This window comes from Parasteatoda tepidariorum, chromosome 12 (assembly GCF_982258835.1).
Source record: "Parasteatoda tepidariorum strain Cologne lab strain chromosome 12, Ptep-v5.0, whole genome shotgun sequence".
In the NCBI taxonomy this organism is placed as follows: Eukaryota; Metazoa; Arthropoda; class Arachnida; order Araneae; family Theridiidae; genus Parasteatoda; species Parasteatoda tepidariorum.
The window spans coordinates 18,832,023-18,852,350 of NC_141766.1; the positions used below are offsets into that span (position 1 = coordinate 18,832,023).

At 28.5% G+C, this 20,328-nt stretch overlaps 1 protein-coding gene across 1 annotated transcript in view; it reads left to right on the forward strand.

Annotated features, from left to right (window-relative positions):
* The first annotated feature begins 5,556 nt into the window (after window positions 1-5,556).
* rdgC (retinal degeneration C) overlaps window positions 5,557-20,328 on the forward strand; it is a 68,762-nt gene continuing 53,990 nt past the window's right edge. The window contains exons 1-3 of the mRNA XM_071188287.2: window positions 5,557-5,661; window positions 12,797-12,929; window positions 19,983-20,110. Of these exons, the coding sequence (XP_071044388.1) occupies window positions 12,848-12,929; window positions 19,983-20,110 (210 nt within the window). The 5' untranslated portion in view covers window positions 5,557-5,661; window positions 12,797-12,847. The remainder of the gene's footprint in view (window positions 5,662-12,796; window positions 12,930-19,982; window positions 20,111-20,328) is intronic.

A 20,328-nucleotide genomic window follows, 5' to 3' on the forward strand; every position in this document is an offset into this window, starting at 1 on the left:
CAGAAAAAAAATGTTCCTTTGTATAATTTATTAGCCAGCCCCTTCCTTTTTGAAAAAAAAGTTTATGAGACATCATCCATTAATGAATTTATTATCCCTTAGTTTTTATATGTTATGTCCGAAGAATAACGTATCTAAATTATATATTTTTCGCTATAAATATTTCGCATTCTTATATCACCAGAGTGCGAAGAAAAATGAGGACATTTTGCTACTTTTTTTACCATGAAGCAAAAACAGCCTCTACAATACGGCTTGTCTTGCAACAAAACTTTCCTGTAATTACAAATAAAATAATTGAAATTATTTTTCCTCATCACTTATAGCTGAATTAAAAGTTCTTTGTTTAGTAATAAGTAAACATTAAGTAAGATTACCGTAACAATATATTTTTATTTAATCAGTTTACCGAGCAAATTTTGTGGTTTTATGTTACTTGTGCAAAGAGCTATTATATCTTACTTTATATGAGACAAATATTGATTAAAATTATGGAGAAGAGAATTAATTTCAACATACTTAACTTTATGTACAGACAGCAAAAGGAAAAGTGGATCACCCTTATAAATTTTGAACGGTTGGTTAGAATTTGAGTCTGTAAAGGGCTTCTCAAAAAAATCTCTTACAATATATATGAAAACGTGATAATGTTTTTATCACAAGGTTTTTAATTCTCTTTAAATTTTGTTTTTTAATTGGTTTTACTTTTGCCTTTTAACTTTAATTTGCTTTAAATGGGTTTTGCCTTAACATCATTAACTTTCATCTTTTTTCAAACTTTTAAACTTGTTCTTAATTTGTGTAATTTACCACGAATATGTTCAACTTTAGCATATTTTATAATTAATCATCAATAGCATTTACCAATTGTTATAATTTAATTTAATTTTTTCAAACTTTTAAGCTTGTTCCATATTTGTGTAATTTATGTTCAACTATTGCATATTTTATTAATTATCTATAGCATTTACAGATTGTTATCATTAACTTTCCTTTTTTTTCAAACTCTTAATCTTGTTCTTAATTTGTGTAATTAACCATCAATATGTTTAACTTTTGCACATTTTATTATTAATTATCTATAACATTTACAGATTTTTATCATTAACTTTCCTTTTTTTTCAAACTCTTAATCTTGTTCTTAATTTGTGTAATTAACCATCAATATGTTTAACTTTTGCACATTTTATTATTAATTATCTATAACATTTACAGATTTTTATCATTAACTTTCCTTTTTTTTCAAACTCTTAATCTTGTTCTTAATTTGTGTAATTAACCATCAATATGTTTAACTTTTGCACATTTCATTATTAATTATCTATAACATTAACAGATTGTTATCATTAACTTTCCCTTTTTCTCAAACTTTTAATCTTGTTTTTAATTTGTGTAATTAACCATCAATATGTTTAACTTTTGCATATTTTATTACTAAAAATCTATAACATTTACAGATTAATGTTAGGTTTTATTTACAAGCCTTTGCTGTATTTCTATCATCTTATTATTTAATTTATGTATATTATTAACTAGGAACATGTTGATACTCTATATTTTTAGTTGTGCAATATGAATCTTTCTTTATTATGCACTTTATTTAATATTTAAATTGTACAATATTATTGCTTATTATCCACACTTTATTTTGCCCTTCTTTTTAAGTCAGATAGTGTCTTATTTATGAAAAGATATCCTTCCCCAATTTTACATCTACTCTATTTTGTAAGCATCCTTTGCAAACCAAAACCATCTCTGGGACCCATCTCCCAGTTTAAAACGAGATCTATAATTGAGATCTTAAACGAGATCCATCCATAATTATAATTGGTCTGAGAAACCACCTGTATCCGGTTAGCTTGGTTCGGTATAAAGGAAAAAAGCCACGTGCCGGTCACACTTGGAAGTTCCACGTGACATTACTGCCCACAACTCAGCAAAGAGTTACCTTTCTGCGTATAAAATGTCGTGTCATTATAAGCTGATTGCTAACCGACGTTTAGGATCATGGGATGACATCTAAAAATCGGCAAGTTATCGAAAAATTACGCAGCCCAAAATAAAGCCAAAAACCGTGTAATTAACAATAAATTTTAAATAATCTGACGATATATCTATCTGATTATCATCTAATCAATAAATCTTAAATAATCTTTAAGGTCAGAGTTCAAAGGAAATTAAAGTAAACTTAATTACATATATGCTAATGCAGTGGTCAGAAAAACTACATTATTTTAGTAGTTTATTACAACTGCAACTAATTTGTTGCTAGTGAAGTTAACTACAACTACTTTGTTACAAATGTAGTTAACTATAAACTACTTTGGAATTTACTAACTACTTCACTACTTTAAGAAGACGAACTTAGCTGAGCTTAATTTACACCTATGCTCAAAATGGTTTTAATTAAAAAAAATGGCTTTCATTAAATGTAAATTAATAATTAAGTGATATTATATGCTAATGCAGTGGTCAGAAAAACTACATTATTTTAGTAGTTTATTACAACTGCAACTACTTTGTTGCTAGTGAAGTTAACTACAACTACTTTGTTACAAATGTAGTTAACTATAAACTACTTTGGAATTTACTAACTATTTCACTACTTTAAGAAGACGAACTTAGCTGAGCTTAATTTACACCTATGCTCAAAATGGTTTTAATAAAAAAATGGCTTTCATTAAATGTAAATTAATAATTAAGTGATATTATATGCTAATGCAGTGGTCATAAAAACTACATTATTTTAGTAGTTTATTACAACTGCAACTACTTTGTTGCTAGTGAAGTTAACTACAACTACTTTGTTACAAATGTAGTTAACTATAAACTACTTTGGAATTTACTAACTACTTCACTACTTTAAGAAGACGAACTTAGCTGAGCTTAATTTACACCTACGCTCAAAATGGTTTTAATAAAAAAAATGGCTTTCATTAAATGTAAATTAATAATTAAGTGATATTATATGCTAATGCAGTGGTCAGAAAAACTACATTATTTTAGTAGTTTATTACAACTGCAACTACTTTGTTGCTAGTGAAGTTAACTACAACTACTTTGTTACAAATGCAGTTAACTATAAACTACTTTGGAATTTACTAACTACTTCACTACTTTAAGAAGACGAACTTAGCTGAGCTTAATTTACACCTATGCTCAAAATGGTTTTAATAAAAAAAATGGCTTTCATTAAATGTAAATTAATAATTTAGTGATATTTATTCATGTTTACATGCAACAGTTTGTTATTCTAAAACATCTTTTTCGAATTTGTTCATTTAACCTTCAACTTTTTATGCCTTTTTCGACAGCAAATATTTAACTAAAGAAATGAAAAATTATCAAATACTTGCAATTCTATAATTGTTTAATGCTCTTTTATTTCCTTTAAGAAATTTAAGTATATTGAAAATATGCCCCCTTCCTTTTAAATAACATCTGCTTCACGAGTGTGCATTTGCACGTGAAAGTGCAACACCTAAGTGATTAATTATCTATTTTTCGTAATGGCTAATTTAAATATTAGTTATACGTGATATTAAAAACGTCATTTCTATAGCCACAAGGTCATTTTCATTGCATCCATTAACAGACCTGCGAAAATGTGTACCCATAAAATTCGAAAAATTAGTTGCTTTAGATTCGCGTTTCTTTTCTAACTAACGTTAAAAATACTAGCTAGGAATCGCTACAAACTACTGTTTCTTTTTTTATATCGCACTACTTAGTACACTACTTTTTCAAAAAAGTAGCACACTGCACTACAAACTACGAGAAAAAGTAGTGACAACAGTAGTTTCCCTACTTGTAGTGCGTTACTTCCGACCACTGTAATCAATTATGCATTTGCCTTGAAATAAAAGTTATACGTTGCATTATTCAAAATAGAAATATTTGCCTCAGTTCCTTATACTACTGTTCTTACAGACAGTACTGTTCAACTGCTGTTCAAACTACTATTTCTTTTTTGCATCGCACTGCTCAGTACACTACTTTTTCAAAAAAGTAGCACTACACTACAAACTACGAAAAAAAGTAGTGACTACAGTAGCTTCCCTACTTGTAGTGCGCTACTTCCGACCACTGTAATCAATTTTAAATTTGCCTTGAAATAAAAGTTACACGTTGCTTTATTCAAAACAGAAATATTTGCATCTGTTCCTTATACTACTGTTCTTACAGACAGTACTGTTCAACTGCTATTCAAACTACTATTTTTTTTTTGTATCGCTTTAATCAGTACACTACTTTTTCAAAAAAGTAGCACACTAAACTACAAACTACGAAAAAAAGTAGTGACTACAGTAATTTCCCTACTTGTAGTGCGCTACTTCCGACCACTGTAATCAATTATACATTTGCCTTGAAATAAAAGTTACACGTTGCATTATTCACAACAGAAATATTTGCATCTGTTCCTTATACTACTGTTCTTACAGACAGTACTGTTCAACTGCTATTCAAACTACTATTTCTTTTTTGTATCGCACTAATCAGTACACTACTTTTTCAAAAAAGTAGCACACTAAACTACAAACTACGAAAAAACGTAGCGACTACTGTAGCTTCCCTACTTGTAGTGTGATACTTCTGATCACTGTAATCAATTATACGTTTGCCTTGAAATAAAGAGTTACACGTTACATTATTCAAAATAGAAATATTTACATCAATTTTTTATAAAATTAAATAAAAATAAATGTACTGATTTATTTTAAGAGATTGGAAAAGATTAAAAATGATTAAATTATTAAAAAAAGAAAATTTAAAAGCTAAGAAATATGTGGTGTTTATAATGGCATCACATTTATGAAATTGTACATTTAGACAAAAAATAAACTAAAAATATAATTTTGAAAAAAAAAGTCGGAGCAAAACTAATTTCAGATTTGAAATCTCTATACTCGAATTAAGTTAGATCAAGTATAGTTGCATAAATAAAAATAAAAACTGTTTCCCAGTGTTATTTATTTACCAACGATTATAACTAGTTATGATAATTATTTATTTACTAAATGATTTCCTTTATTTTCTTCGCTCTGAAAACCTTAAAATAAGCAATGTCTTTAAAAAAAATATTACTTCATCATTGTGACTCCCGCAAAATAATTTTAAAAAGTGATTAATTAATTGACGTGAATTTGTTATAATATAACCTCTCAATTTTTAATTACCTTTTAATTCTTTAATTTATTTCAATAGCATTTAATCTATTAACAATTAACATAACTGCTAATTGTTAGTTACTTATAAGCATAAAAGAATCGTAAAACACCTGTTCTAAATGGTAAAATTTTTTACTCAAAGAACTAAAATGAAAAAGTACTGTGTTAGTTCAGTTAAAGTATTATGTTTGCACTCAAAAAGAAATGCACTTTTTCTTTTTTGTAAATTCTTTCAGTAATTAAGATTAATAAAGAGGGCGAATTATTAAATACGGTGTAGATTGAAGTGCGTGAAAGGAAATCTTAACACGAATCCATCTTTCGAACGAACAACGCTTGCGCACTAAATCGAGAGAACTAACAAAAATCGAGACACGAGGTTCCGTATGTCATTTCTAAATCTATCGACCCAAAACTCTTTTTTACCCGTTTTGCGTTTCTTCACTTTTAAAGAACTTATTCTACCTCCGTTAATGATATTGAAGGAAAATCTGTAAGTTTCTTTTCTAAATTTCATTATTCAGTGCATGAATTTAGTGTTATGAATTAATAAGTACGGAGTATCAAAAAAGTATTTGCAAATCATTCAAGTCAACCGTAAAATGTCAATGATTTAAAAGTTTATAAAAAATTGAAAAAAAAAACCCAAATTTTTTTTCTCCATCTGTTATTGATATTGAATAAAAATCTGTGATAACTATTTCTTTTATTATTTCTTTGAGAGAAATTATTCATTTAATCAATTTTTGAATAAAATTAGTGTTTTTCTCCAATATAAGTATAATTAGATGTGTCAGAAAAGAATAAATTTTTTTGTTTTACCAGTAAGTAATGGAATGCATGCACATTCAACACAAAACAATAATAATTTTGAAGTTTGTAAAAAAATTTCAAAGAATATAAAAACTCTTCATCTGATAAATGAAGTTGAAAGGAAATCTGTAGCGACTTTTTTTTTTTAATTGATTATAAAAATTATTTATTTCATCATTCAGAGCATGATTTTAGTGCTTTGCTTTTATATAAGTATGACTAGTGCTTGAAAAAAATATTTAAAAATAAGTTTTTGTTTATGAGCAATTCAGGCCGAACATTCATGTATCCAACATAATATATAAATAATTTAAAAATTTGGCAAATAATTTAGGACAAATTCGAAAAGTCTAAGCAATTTTCATTTGCTAATGATATTGATACAAAAATTGTAAGTTTCTCTTCTAAATTATTAAGAAAATTATTTTATTTTTTAATACTTTACTAGAACTGAGTTTCCACAGTCTGGAAAGTGATAGCGAATAAATTTTTAATTTAAAAGAAATATAAATGGGTGCAAAAAAGAACTCTTAATTCACAATTGATAGATAAGTATTTTTCAGTAGTCGTGAAAAAATCTTAGGTATGACTCATTTATTTTTTCCAGATCATGGTAAAGCTGTATAAGTTTGACTAGAAGCAAAACGTATTGGAAAACTATTTTGTCTTGGAATAAATGATACGAAACATTCATATAATGTATTTAAAAAAAATCAAAAGTTTTTAAATCTGTCTAAATGATTTTAAAAACTATTTATTTCATCCTTTTTGTGTGATTCTTTGCCTTAATGTAAGTGTCAAAAAGGTATTTATATATAAGTTGTCTTCGAGTAATGCATAAATGACTTAATAACTAAAAAAAGTTAAAAAACAGTTTGAAGGGAGTTCAATTCGTAATTTTTTTTAAATGATTATGAAAATTATTTAATAATTTATTTTATGTATGGAGTATTTAGCCTTTACCCATTAACGTCCAAAATTTTATATTGCAATGTTTGTGCTATTAAAAAAGAGTGGTAATGCATCAATATTTAAATCAAGTGATATTTTCTCATATTACCTACCATCTAATTTTTGAATAAACCCCAATTCCATGATTAAAGATCTTTATTCGAAGATTTGTAACGGTAGATACGTATGTTTTGTTTTTTTAAGATAAAAAAAATAGTTGTTCAGTTATGGTCGTCGATTAAGTGGACTGTGCAAAAATTAAAACACGTAACAACTATAACGAATTTTATTTTAAGCAAATGTGTAACGCCATTCAACCAAGACGTTCGAATTCAGAACGAAAACTGCTTTCATTATGGCAAAGATGAAAAAAGTAGCCAAAACCAAGTTAGCTGCCAACATACCGCCCGGCTTTGAAAGGTCTATTTCAAAAATTAAATGCTATAAAAAATATTGACGATTTTCAAATGCAAATGATAAAACATTTCAAATGCATGGCAAATTACCAAATAACAATACTACTAAATTACTCAAGTAAATTAAATTCAAATTATAATTTTCAGTTTAAATTTACAATATAAACACTGATATAAAAAAAATCTGCATGTAAGACTAAATTGTAAGATCATTAGTAGGTAAAACACTTATATTTGAAATGATTCGTTTAAAAATACTTTGTCTGGTTTTCACAACAACCACGCGAACTTTACCATTCATTCCGTGAATTACATCAAACCAGGAACGCTGGTTGTAATCAAGGAGGATATACTGTATACTTGTTTATAGATTATTGGAGGTATTCAAGATGTAATTCACAGGATGGATGTTATAGTTATTTATTTACCTACCTAAGGTGTGCCATTTTATACTTCCGGTTGTTATAAGTCAACCCCAAGTGTATTTTTTGACACTTGAAAAGGTTACTTTTTTAGTAATGTAAAGTGTTCCATGTTCTATCTTAGTCATTATTTTTTAACCTCAAGTATATATTTTTATATTTTTAGAGGTATTAATTTAGAGACATTTTACACTTCAGGGTTTTATAGCTCGACCTAATATTTTTTTTTAAACTTATTTTTGCGACGATAATAATTCCCAAACATGAATGTGAGATTTTATACATTCCGTCTAGCTTAATAATTTTTAATATCACTATTATTTATATTATATAAAGGAATAGTGTATAACTTTATATTTTTTTCACTAGTAGAAATTTTAATTCATCAACCTGAAGTTTTAATATTACACCTTCGGCAGTATTTGCTTTCTTTGTTAAGCTATAAAAGAAAGTTTCAAATACATAATTCTTCTGTAATTTTAATAGATTCAATTATCTTAAAATGACGCTGATCACAAATTCCGCAGTTAAAAAAAAGTTATTTGTGGTAATCATACCCTCCAACTTATGAGGATTTTGAAAATAATTCTTTCTAGTGGTAGCGAACCAAAGTAGAAATTTTTAAAGCAAATGGATCTCTCATAAAACTTTTATCAGAACTTAAGAATCTAGCCATATGGCCTGCACTTTTATAAGTAATAGTGGACAAGTTACGCTAAAATTATTTTTTTTAAATATTAAGACATTAATTTTGCTACCGTCTGAAAAGAAGATTTCTGAAACTACGGAAATTCCGTAGCAGTTGGAGGGTATGGTGGTAACTCTCATTTTTATAAGGTAGAGGTCTAAGCTAATTTTTCCATTTTTCCAAGCTGGAGGTGCTTGAATTTTTATCGCTATAAAACTGCAAATTTAAATAATTAGTCAGCTGATATTAAAAATATTTTTATATAAAATTAAAATTTGATTTTTTTTACAAATCAGCAAAATTATTTAAACATTATTTTAAATTATTTTAATAATTATTTTAAATACTGATTCTGTCTCCCTGCTGAAACTTGGAAGCATTAGAATCTAAAAGTAAAAAAATATGAATTAGCAAGAAAGTCATATTTACAATAATAGCGGCAGGTTTCAAAATATAGGAATCTAATGACCTTCAACAAAATTAATTAAACGAAATAAATTGTTTTGTTTTTTGGTTAAAATTAACTGAATGCAAATTAAATTTCTTTTTCAGATAAATGGCATTCCTCATCTGTCATTTCTATTCAATCCTCATAACTAAATGCTTTTAAAAGTGTGACAGGCACCACAGCCACAAAATAAAATACACTGCATGAAGTACTACCATTATAGAAATTCAAATATATAACTCCAATCGTATTAGGAAATTTAAACACTTTTTATTTTCTTATAGCTGAACCTACATCTTTCATTATGGTACTAATAAATTTGATAATTAGATTTTCTTCCTTTTTTTCTTGCAAATCTTCACATAAACTCAATGAGACTAGTTAATATTTTTAAACTTTTTGTCAGATTTCATAAAACTAATAGTTTTTTAATCAATTTTTGGCGCTTGTTCTGAAAAGAAAGAGAAAGAGTTTCGCAAAAAATAGTTATTTTTGTATTTTAACCAATGTAATCAAGAATCAACAATCGTTTAATAGCAGAAAATTTTAAAGTTTGAATAAAACTAATATAACGAATAAAACGAATGAACGAAAACTAATATAACGAATAAAACGAAAAACGAATAAAACTAATCACAGGCTGATAAGATCGTTTGGTTTTAAGTTGTGAGCATTTTTATGAGAGGAAAATGTCTAAGAGAGAAGGATTTGAAATAATGCTTTTAAAAGAGCTTGAGTAAAATATTTCCTATGTAACTTATAATACCGAGCAGAATAAAATTAATTGTTAGTTGTTACAATCATTTGCTTGAATATAAGAACATATCTCATGAGGTTAAATTCGAAGAAAGGCATATAACTTTCAAAAACAAATGCATCTATTGACTATTGATTTTATTCTATTTATCATTAAATTTGCATAAGAAGCAATACTGACTTATTTAAAAAAAACTTAAAAGTATCCGAAAGTTGATGATTTCTTAAGTGCCATAAAAATGCCCATAACCTTGAAACAAATTATCATATCAACTTGAAATCGTTTTTTTTTTAAACTCTGCTTAATATTCCAATAAGTAATAACAATCTTTTTGATAAACAAATATCATGGGTAAATTACGAAAAAAAAACATGTTGCAAAAAATAACAGCTCTGTAATCAAACATGAAAAGTGAGCTAGTACAGTTATTAGTTTCCAATTATCGAATACCACACAAACTATTGTTGTCAACAATTACATAAATTCAGCAGTTATGTGAGATTACTTTTTCTCTTTGGTGTAAATTCTGAACTATTTCCCAAGGGAAGGCTGAGCAGTAGCTTGCTAGCCACCTCTTCATATATATATATATATATATATATATATATATATATATATATATATATATATATATATATATATATATATATATATATATATATATATATATATATATATATATATATATATATATATATATATATATATATATATATATATATATATATATATATAAAGCCGGCACTAATTGTTGAGAGTAAATAATAATTTTAAACTTTATAACTGTCTAAGAATACCTATCGGATCACAAATATGATTTTTATATTTAATTGATCAGATAAAGTAATTTTTAAGTATTGTAGACTAGGCAAATTTACTTAATACAATAATTGATGTCAGTGAATTTAAATGTACAAATTATCTAATTAGCAAAAATATTTTGAATGAAAAATCCTCACATTATTTAATTTTAATTTTTTTTTAAAATGAAGTAAAAATCCTTCATTAATTATTATTGTAGTTTAATACTTGGCTTTGTTTTTCAACCTGTGCCCACTTGAAAACCATATTATAAGATGTGGCAATGCAATATCTCCTTCTGAACATCAAAATATTTTGGTTACCACCTTTTAATTATTCGAAATAAATGCATGATTCATCAAATGATACGATTAGGTTAATACTTAAAAGCTTTCATTCATGCACACAGTTGGGCAAAACATGATATATTTTTCTTGCGTAAATTGAGGGTAAATTTTTTTCGAACACCTCTAAAAAGATGACTTTTTTTTCAATTCCGACTATTAGTTCACACTCTTCCTATATATATTTATATATCTTGTCCGAATTTTTAATCGTCAATAAAATACTTTTTATTCAACCACTAAATACTATTTTTTAAACTTGTAGTGGATGACAATTGATGTTAATACAATTTTCATCAAATATCAATTCATTCATTAATTTTAGTTTTATATCTGTAGTAAAGTTCGCTTTCTATTTTGCCAATTAATATTGTGATTCTGTCATATGTACACCCTTGTGCAAATTAATTGAAACAAGCTTTTTTTTTTTCGTGTTTCTTAAAGAAAATGTTTTGGGGTTGTTTCGGTTACAATGGGGTTGGACCTTTGCAGCCTATTGACGGTATGATGCGTTCTGAGCAGTACATTACTATTCTGGGTAAAAAAGTTGTTCCAGAGTTGAAGAGACGATACCCTGATGGAACAGGGATTTTTCAACAGGATTTAGCTCCTTGCCATACGTCCAAAACTGTCAAGAAATTCATGTCTGAGAATCAAATTGAGACATTGGAATGGCCAGGGAACTCTCCAGATATCATCCCAATTGAGAATCTCTGGGCCATATGCAAGAATCGCCTATTAAATATGAACTGTACAACTATGGAGAAGCTAATCACAGCGTTAATTCATGTCTGGTATAAGGACACAAATATTATAAATGACTGTAAAAAATTAGTGGAATCCATGCCGAATCGTGTCCAAATGTTAATAAAGTGTCGTGGAGATTATATTATGTACTAAAAATTTTTGAGTTTGTATAAATTTAAATAAAATAGCATTTTCTCTTAGTTTTCTGAATTTATTGAGTTTGTTTCAATTACTTTGCACAAGGGTGTATATACATATTTACATTAATTGCAATTATTTAATAAAAAGTAACTAAAATAAAAATTTTCTTTGATGACCTGAGTAGGTATTGACTTTATTTTTTTATATTAATTGTTTATACTGGAAAAACGGGATTTATTATTAAGAGTCGCAAACCCAAAATATAAATCAGGGGTTAAATATTGGTCATAAAATACAGAATTTATAATAATTTATTAAAAAGTCTTGATAATTTAGCGAGTGTTTAATTTTATGTAGTTATTAGAATTAAAGCTTAAAATAATGCACTCTTACTTGATTTAAAGATTCCTGATGGTTTGTTTATATTCAAATTGAATTTATTTATTTTCAAAGCTTAAAATAATGCATTTTTACTTGAATTGTGGATTCCTGGTGGTTGCCTACATTCAAACTGTATTTATTTTCGAAGCTTAAAATAATGCATTCTAACTTGATTCGTAGATCTCTGATAGTTTATTTTCAAATTAAATTTGTTTATTTTCAAAGCTTAAAATAATGCATTCTAACTTGATTCGTAGGTCCCTGATAGTTTATTTTCAAACTGAATTTTTTTATTTTCAAAGCTTAAAATAATGCATTGTAACTTGATTCGTAGGTCCCTGATAGTTTATTTTCAAACTAAATTTGTTTATTTTCAAAGCTTAAAATAATGCATTCTAACTTGACTCGTAGGTCCCTGATAGTTTATTTTCAAACTAAATTTGTTTATTTTAAAAGCTTAAAATAATGCATTCTAACTTGATTCGTAGGTCCCTGATAGTTTATTTTCAAACTAAATTTGTTTATTTTCAAAGCTTAAAATAATGCATTCTAACTTGACTCGTAGGTCCCTGATAGTTTATTTTCAAATTAAATTTGCTTATTTTCAAAGCTTAAAATAATGCATTCTAGCTTGATACGTAGGTCCCCGATAGTTTGTTTTCAAACTAAATTTGTTTATTTTGAAAGCTTAAAATAATGCATTCTTACTTGATTTGTAGGTTCCTGATGGTTTGTTTATTTTCAAACTTAACAAGACAATATCCGATATAATGGGATGTGCTGTTTCAAATTTTCGAAAAGATAAGAAACATGAACGGCGATTGCTTCGGGCAATGAGTCCAACAGAAAAAAGTAAGAATACGGTCTTTGAAAAGTGGTTGTAAGATTTAGTTTTTAAAGTATTGATTAATTATTATTTTTTCAATCTAAGAACCTATGCCTTTATCTTACGTAACACTTATTTTGATACTGCATGAAGTAATTTAGTGTACTGTGTTACTAAATGAATAATTCCAAGAAACTGAATCGAAAAGATTAAAACCTCATTGATTTAAAAAATAATAGATGATAATAAAAGTAGACATGTTTTGAGTGTTCAATAATGACGTCACAAGTTTTTTTCGCCAGGCAAATCTTGAGAATGGGCGCCTAATTTTGAAAACTAGAAACATGTCGACTTTTATTTCCCTTTTTATGCTTTTTGCATCCAATGATCTTTTCATAATCATCTATACTGTTTTACATTTGGGTCTTGATTATTGTTTTTATACGGATTTTATGCTCGTAAAAGTAAACAGATGCATTTTGATATTCTAACAGGATTCGTGTGGTCCTTAAAAAAGTAAAAGAACCGTAGCATCAATATTGTAACTATGAAGTTATCTTTAACTTTAAAATTAAAATTTTGAGACCAGATATTTTGAGTTAATGAAATTAAATATTTTATCTTTCAAGTATTTGTGCCACCTTTTCAATATCTTAAGGACCTTACGAACTCAGTTTAAAAGAAGAGTATCGTATCAAATATATGTAAATAAATAAAGAAATCATAGTAGCGGTATTTGCTGATAAATGTAGCTTATCGTAATTAAGGAACATGTTGCGCGACAATGTATGGTGAATTTGCGAAAATAAATTTCAGAATATATCGAAACATCAGGATGCCATTTGCAAATCATTTTTATCCAAGGAAAGCCACGTAACCTAAATATTTGGCAGAATGAAGAGATTTTTTAAACAACGAATCATACAATATATGCAACATATTGTTTCAGTACGTTATTCTTAACCATAACATATTTCAAAGTTTCTAAAATGCCATTTAACATTCAGGATTTTTTTTAGTAATTAAAAAAAAAAATATCGTAAATTATGTAAAATCTTGTGAATGTGCATTAGAATTACTATACAATCTACATTTTTCAGGCACTTTTTTTGTTTCTTTTAAACTTCCTTGTCAAGAGGACTCGATCAAAACTGCAAAAATGATTATACCTAAAAATTTTTACATAATTATATTAAGTCATGTACTCTTGATTTTGGTAAGAAATTCTCGTATAAATGAAGTAAAAGCAACGTAAAAAAACCCAAATAACGTTAGATGAAAAGTACGTGCATTCTAACTCTAAAAACTTAGAAAATCATAAATAATTTATAAATTGATTCAATCTTTCTTTTAAAAGGAAATTTTAAAACAATCTTTGCTATTTGGTCAGAAATTAGCTGAAAAATTGTCCATTGCCTAGAAACTTCAAGATATTTTCTATTAAGCATTCATAAATAAACCCAGGGCTAAAGAGAATACAAGGGCTAGTTCATTCCGCTCTTAGAGCTGAAGCTACGATTTCCTTCCTCATGACGTCACTGTGTCCACAGATCTCGGAGATCGCAAGCAAAGCTATGATAACTTTGCATCTTTCTCTTTGTAAAAATAAGTTAGACTTTTTCTGGTTATTAGCCTTCAAACTTTACGTAATTAACACATTATTTCCGTTCATAAACATAGTTCAAAAAAAACTTTCTTGGTTATTATATTAAAAAAATACCATTGTAAACTTATAAAAATGTTTTGCTAGTTGGTGAAAATGACACGATAAATACTTTATTTTAAAAATTTCTGTTTTAACTTTAACTATTAAGAAAAATGAAGGCATATATCGACACTTTTTTTATCTACATATTCTTTTATACAGATAAGTTAAGTTAAATTTAGAATCCCTGATTTTAAAATATGTCGTTAATCGCAATTTGTTCATACTTAATCGTTAGGAAACATCAACCTTAAACGCTAATTACTGAAACAAAATAATAATTTAGGTTCATAATGACATTAGAAATTTTAGAATTGTTTATAGACATTTAAATTTACGATGATATAATTTATAGATAGTTAAATTGAAGAGAATATAATTTTTAAAAAAAATCATAAATATTTAGAATAACTACATTAAAAAATATGTTATGAAATTAGGAGAATTTCAACTATATACTATATATTTTATTTACACTTTTTACTTACATTTTAATTTTCTTTGACTTTATCTATTTTTTAATTCTTTTCACCTGCCTTTCTTTATGAAGTAACGAGGCGGTTTCTATTTAGATAATGAATTTTTATAAAAGTTCTTTACGACAGAATAAACGTATTGCTGTTTTATATTAACTGTGTCATTTCGGAATCCATTCTTTACATAGTTGTTCATTTACTTTAGGGAACACGCGAAAAATTATACTTTTTCCTTTTGTTTTTATATCAGAATTTTTGCAAGTTGCAATCGCGCAAACTGGCATTTCGATATTAGTTTTAAATTCTTGTAAATTCACTGCAAAAACTGAGGAAAGTCATTATAGAAAATAACAAATGTCTTAGAATATCTCGCAAAAAGAAATGATCCAATATTAGTTAGAGCTAGTAAGACCAAACGCTCCGTTCTTGAAGTAAAAGTGCGAGATTTGCGCCAAAGTGACGTCACTAGAGTGACGTCGCAGGATCGGCGCGGCGAGAGATACTTCAAAGGAGTGAACCAGCCCTTCTATTCTCTTTAGCCCTGAAATAAACCTCTCCGAGCAATCACAGAACATTATTTAATTTTTTTTATTGTCTGAACTTGGTTGCTTAGCAACGGAGTGAAATTGGTATTCCTCTCTTGAATTAGTCTTTGGGTTATCTTAAAATATTCATTTGCGGCGGAATTTTTTGACTACTGCATGCAGAATTTAACGCGATTTTATCGTCGGAAAAATTTACGGCCAATCAAAACTATGAGCATTTTAGAGTTGAATAAATCTCCACAATTTTAATTTAAACTCCATTGGATGATATTACAATCACGAGTCGTTTTCTAATAGCTAAAAAAAGAGCTTATCGCCATTGATTTGACCACCACTGATTTTAAAGATACAAAATTGAGGAATTAGTTTTTAAATCGAAGCTATATATTCACACAAACAGATGTTTGTTTGAGACACTCTGTGGTGTACGGGTATCAAGATAGGATTTCTTCTTGCTTGCACCCTGGAAAAGTGAAAATTTTAGCTGTAAGCTTGCATTCGGAAGGAATCGATGTAAGTTTATCTAATCCACAGTAAATAGCTGTCACCAATCATAATCTCTCTAGTTGGTACGTAATGATTTTTAATTATTTTTGGTAGCCAAGTTAATATTTAGTCCACCCGAAATAAAGCTATATATAAAATAGTTTAACTAACAACATTTATTATTTTCAGGTGTACAAACACATCCGTTAATTGGTTAATCGTGCCAACTTTCACTGCATAACTATCAGGCTTAAGATGAATGTTAAAATTCTTTATGTGTGCTAATAGTCAAAATAATTTTTATCGTGTAAATCAAATTTATTAAATCTAAAATAAAAGAGGCAATAAATTTATTACCACACTAAATATTCAAGGGAAATATACCGATGAAACTGGAAGAGTTGGCATATTTGGTTCTTTTACATAATTTTTATTATGTGAAATCTGAAGATCATATTTAAATCTAGAGCTTAAAAATATTAAGAGTTTCCCTTTAAGAGCATATTGAAATCTTTTATTCATGAATTGCGCACAGAACTATCAAAATAATACGAAAAAAAGAGTCAAAATGTCTTTATTAAAAATAAAACATAGCTATTTTTGGCCCTATTAAGTCTTTTTATAGATATCAATTCCCTTCCGCTGCCATGTTGTTTCCTACATCTTCGATCACGACATGAAAATGTTACACAGAGATCATAAAAACTATTGAGGGAATAGCCAAGTATTTTTTATCGATATCTTTAGATATTTCTTTCGTAAAAATCTTATTAAAAATTAATTTCGGTAAGACTAAACGTGAAAGAGTGCAGTTATAGAAATACTTTTATTGTACGGATATAAATCCGATAATTTTATTAGATTTTTTGATGAATTATTTTATGTAGGGAAAATAAAATGGAGCTAACTTAAATTATTTCAAATACGTGTTCTTGTTTCTAGTTAATGATACAAAAAATTTAATAAAGCGTTAGAGGTAATAAAAACTAAAACTTGCAAATTATTTTCGCCTACTGGCAAGTAAGGTGTTTCAAAATTTCTCTTGAGATCCTCGTAATTTATGCATGATTTGGGATATGAAATGAAACAAATGGTTATTCACTTAATATGAACATCCGCTTTTTTGTATCACTTCAATATCTATCAGTCCTCATTTTACAGAAATGCAAAAGTTTCTTTTACAAAAAGAGTAGTTGGGTATTTGGGTTTTTTAACCTTTAACTCAATGGTTCCAGATAAAAGAGACACAGCACATGCAGCGTAAAAGAGCCTGTGCATATATATTCAAACTAGCAAGTATCAGACCGATCTAATCCGTGAGTCTGCTGTATACATTTAAAGTTAAATCAGTTTTTTTATAAAGGCACCTTTTGCATTATTGCATAATAGTGATTTCACTTCATATCCAAATAATATAATATTAATGTATTATGGAAGACGAAATTTTATGAGAAATTAAATATTGATAATAAAACTTTTAGGCTACCACTTTTTCCTTTTTGAAAAAGATAGCACTTCTTTTTAAAAGAATGCTTGGCACAGATTTACAAACTCTGATTAGACATTATGCTTACTAATAATAATTTAAAAAATATATTTTAGTAATTTTTTCATTGCTAGTTCACGAAGTGTTGAAAAATCTCTGATGAGAAGGGTATTGATTCATATATTGACTTACCATCACGAGAAAACTTCTCTTAAACTTGAACTAAGGTTAATTACGGAGTACCTGTCCATGTAGTGGACATATCACTCTTTTGTAGAAGATAATCCCTTCGGGTGATTGAATGAATGACAGTAAATGCAGATCAGTGTGAAAGAAGTAGCGGAAGTGGTAGCGAACATCAAGTTTATACTTATAGTCCTACTTCTAACTGGGGTAAGGTATAAATATAAGGGTCGGAATACTTGGGGATCATCATTGGTTATTTCCCCTCTCTAGGAGTATCCCTAGTTAAATTGGAGGGAGAGTTATTTATAATAGCTGGAGAGAGAGAGCCGTAGGGGCTTGCCTTCCAATGGGGTGAACCGGGTTCGAATCCCATCGATGACTGGTCGATTCGAATTCCGTACACGGCTTGCATCAACCACAGTACTGATGTTAAATATCCTCTGTGGTAGACGGATCATGGGTTAGAGTCCCCTTGCCATCAGGCTAACCATAGGAGGTTTTAAGGATTTTCCTCGCCTTGTAAAGCAAATGCTGGTTAGTTCCATCAAGAAGTCCACCACGAAGGCAAATTTCTCCCAATACTTGTACCAGGAGTTCTCTTGTTTTCTTCATTGGGTTCTAAATTACAAGGCTACAGAGTTGAACATTAGGTGTTGCAAACTGCATTATCTGAGAGGAGGAAGGATGTGATAGGGTATAATCTCTCATGTCGATAATTAACTCTCTATTAAGGATGTTATTGAAACCAGCAGGGTCGGGTTCCTTTGAATTACTATAAAGAGCAGCACTGAGTTTATTTCTGTAGTTGCTAATAATATCTATTTTTAGGTAATTTCTTATGGCTCTGTTTAGGAGGTAATATTGTGTGCTAGTTATTCATCTGAGTAATTTATTTTGCACTATTTCCAGCTTTGTCATCTGAGTTTGTTTTAAGCACCCCCAGAGAAAACTTCTCAATACTGACGAAAACTTATTAATCGATATATTTCATAGATGTCTTGTCAATCACGGACTTTCACACTTCCCGAAAACATGCTAAAAATGAAATGGTTTTACTTCTCGATTTCAGACGAGGCTCTGGACGAGAAATCCGTATTTACCATGACATGAAAATTAATTAATTTTATTATTGTAGTTTGTCACAGTGGTTACAGTATTTTTTCTCCTCCTGAAAATTTTCCAGAAATGATATGACAGTTACGCATGAGAGTTTTTCACGTGACGGTTAGTTAATACCGATTTATGCTGAAGATAACACATCTTAATTTATTTGTGTTTTATTTGATCCAAGCACAGTGCTTTTTCAAAGCCTTGTTGAAAAATTGATATTTTTCAACAAAGCATTTTTACATCATATCATTACAATATTCTGGGATAATATAGATAGTCCACATAGACTCCAACTTGATCCCTGATGGTCATTCATTACCTTATAGCTACCAATTTAATGCCAGATAGCACCGTTACCAGATTGCAACAAAAATACGACAGTCACAGAGACTCATTTGTGAGGTCACATATGAGCTCTTCGTCGTCGATGCGTGTGTTTTTGAAGGTTACTATATCCGCCTTTGAGGACGTCACATTCTGACGTCATTCAGACATCAACACGAAACCACAATGAGACATATAACTTCTGGAGTGACGTCAGCGTGTGGCAAAGAATGTGACACATTCAAGTCGTAGCTTAGTCGCATGGTGACCCTAGTTAGACGTAAACGTCTCGATTTCGTCACATTGTCTCTGTTGAGACTGAATAACTCACATCTTCGTCATATGGTGACCCAATTGAGACGTAAACGTCCCGATTTCGTCAAACCGGGACCATGCTGAGACGTTAATAGATCACACCGTCGTCAAATGGTGAAGTCATTGCGACGAGAAAGCTACTAAATGCTTCAAAATCTACTTAAATAAGATACCTACTGATCAAAATTTTGCGCATAATGATCATGAGAGCACAATTTGATTAAACACGAGCTGGTCAGTTCGGCAAAACCCATAAGCTTGATTTGGATGAGACGCCCCATATAAAATTATTATGTAATAATATATATGCTTACTTAATTTTTTCAGTTGTGGTCAAAATTATTTCAAATTAAATGTATAAGGCAAATAATTAAATCAAGGAACTTAAATTTTGTCACCACTTCATATGTAAAATTAGAACAATAATGTTTCAAAATTTGTCATAGATTTTAATGCTGCAATATTGATTCAAAAATGGTATAGACGATATTTGGCAAGGGAGGAAGCAAGAAGACGGTGTTCATGGAAAATATTTCAAAGCTTAGAATACGTTGGAGAACAGGATCAGACAAAGGTAAATTAAAGTAGTATTAAATGTTTGTATGAATGCTCCAACTTCTATCAGGGTTCGTACAGTCATTATTAAATTTGTAGCAAAAAAAAAATTAGTGTTTTAATGAATTTGAATTCGCCAAGACCTTTAATATATCCAAATAAGTATATGTAGTAAGTGAATGAATCTTTTATTTTCAAATGTAGGCTAATAAAGAGAAGTTCGTAGCGTAGCTTTTT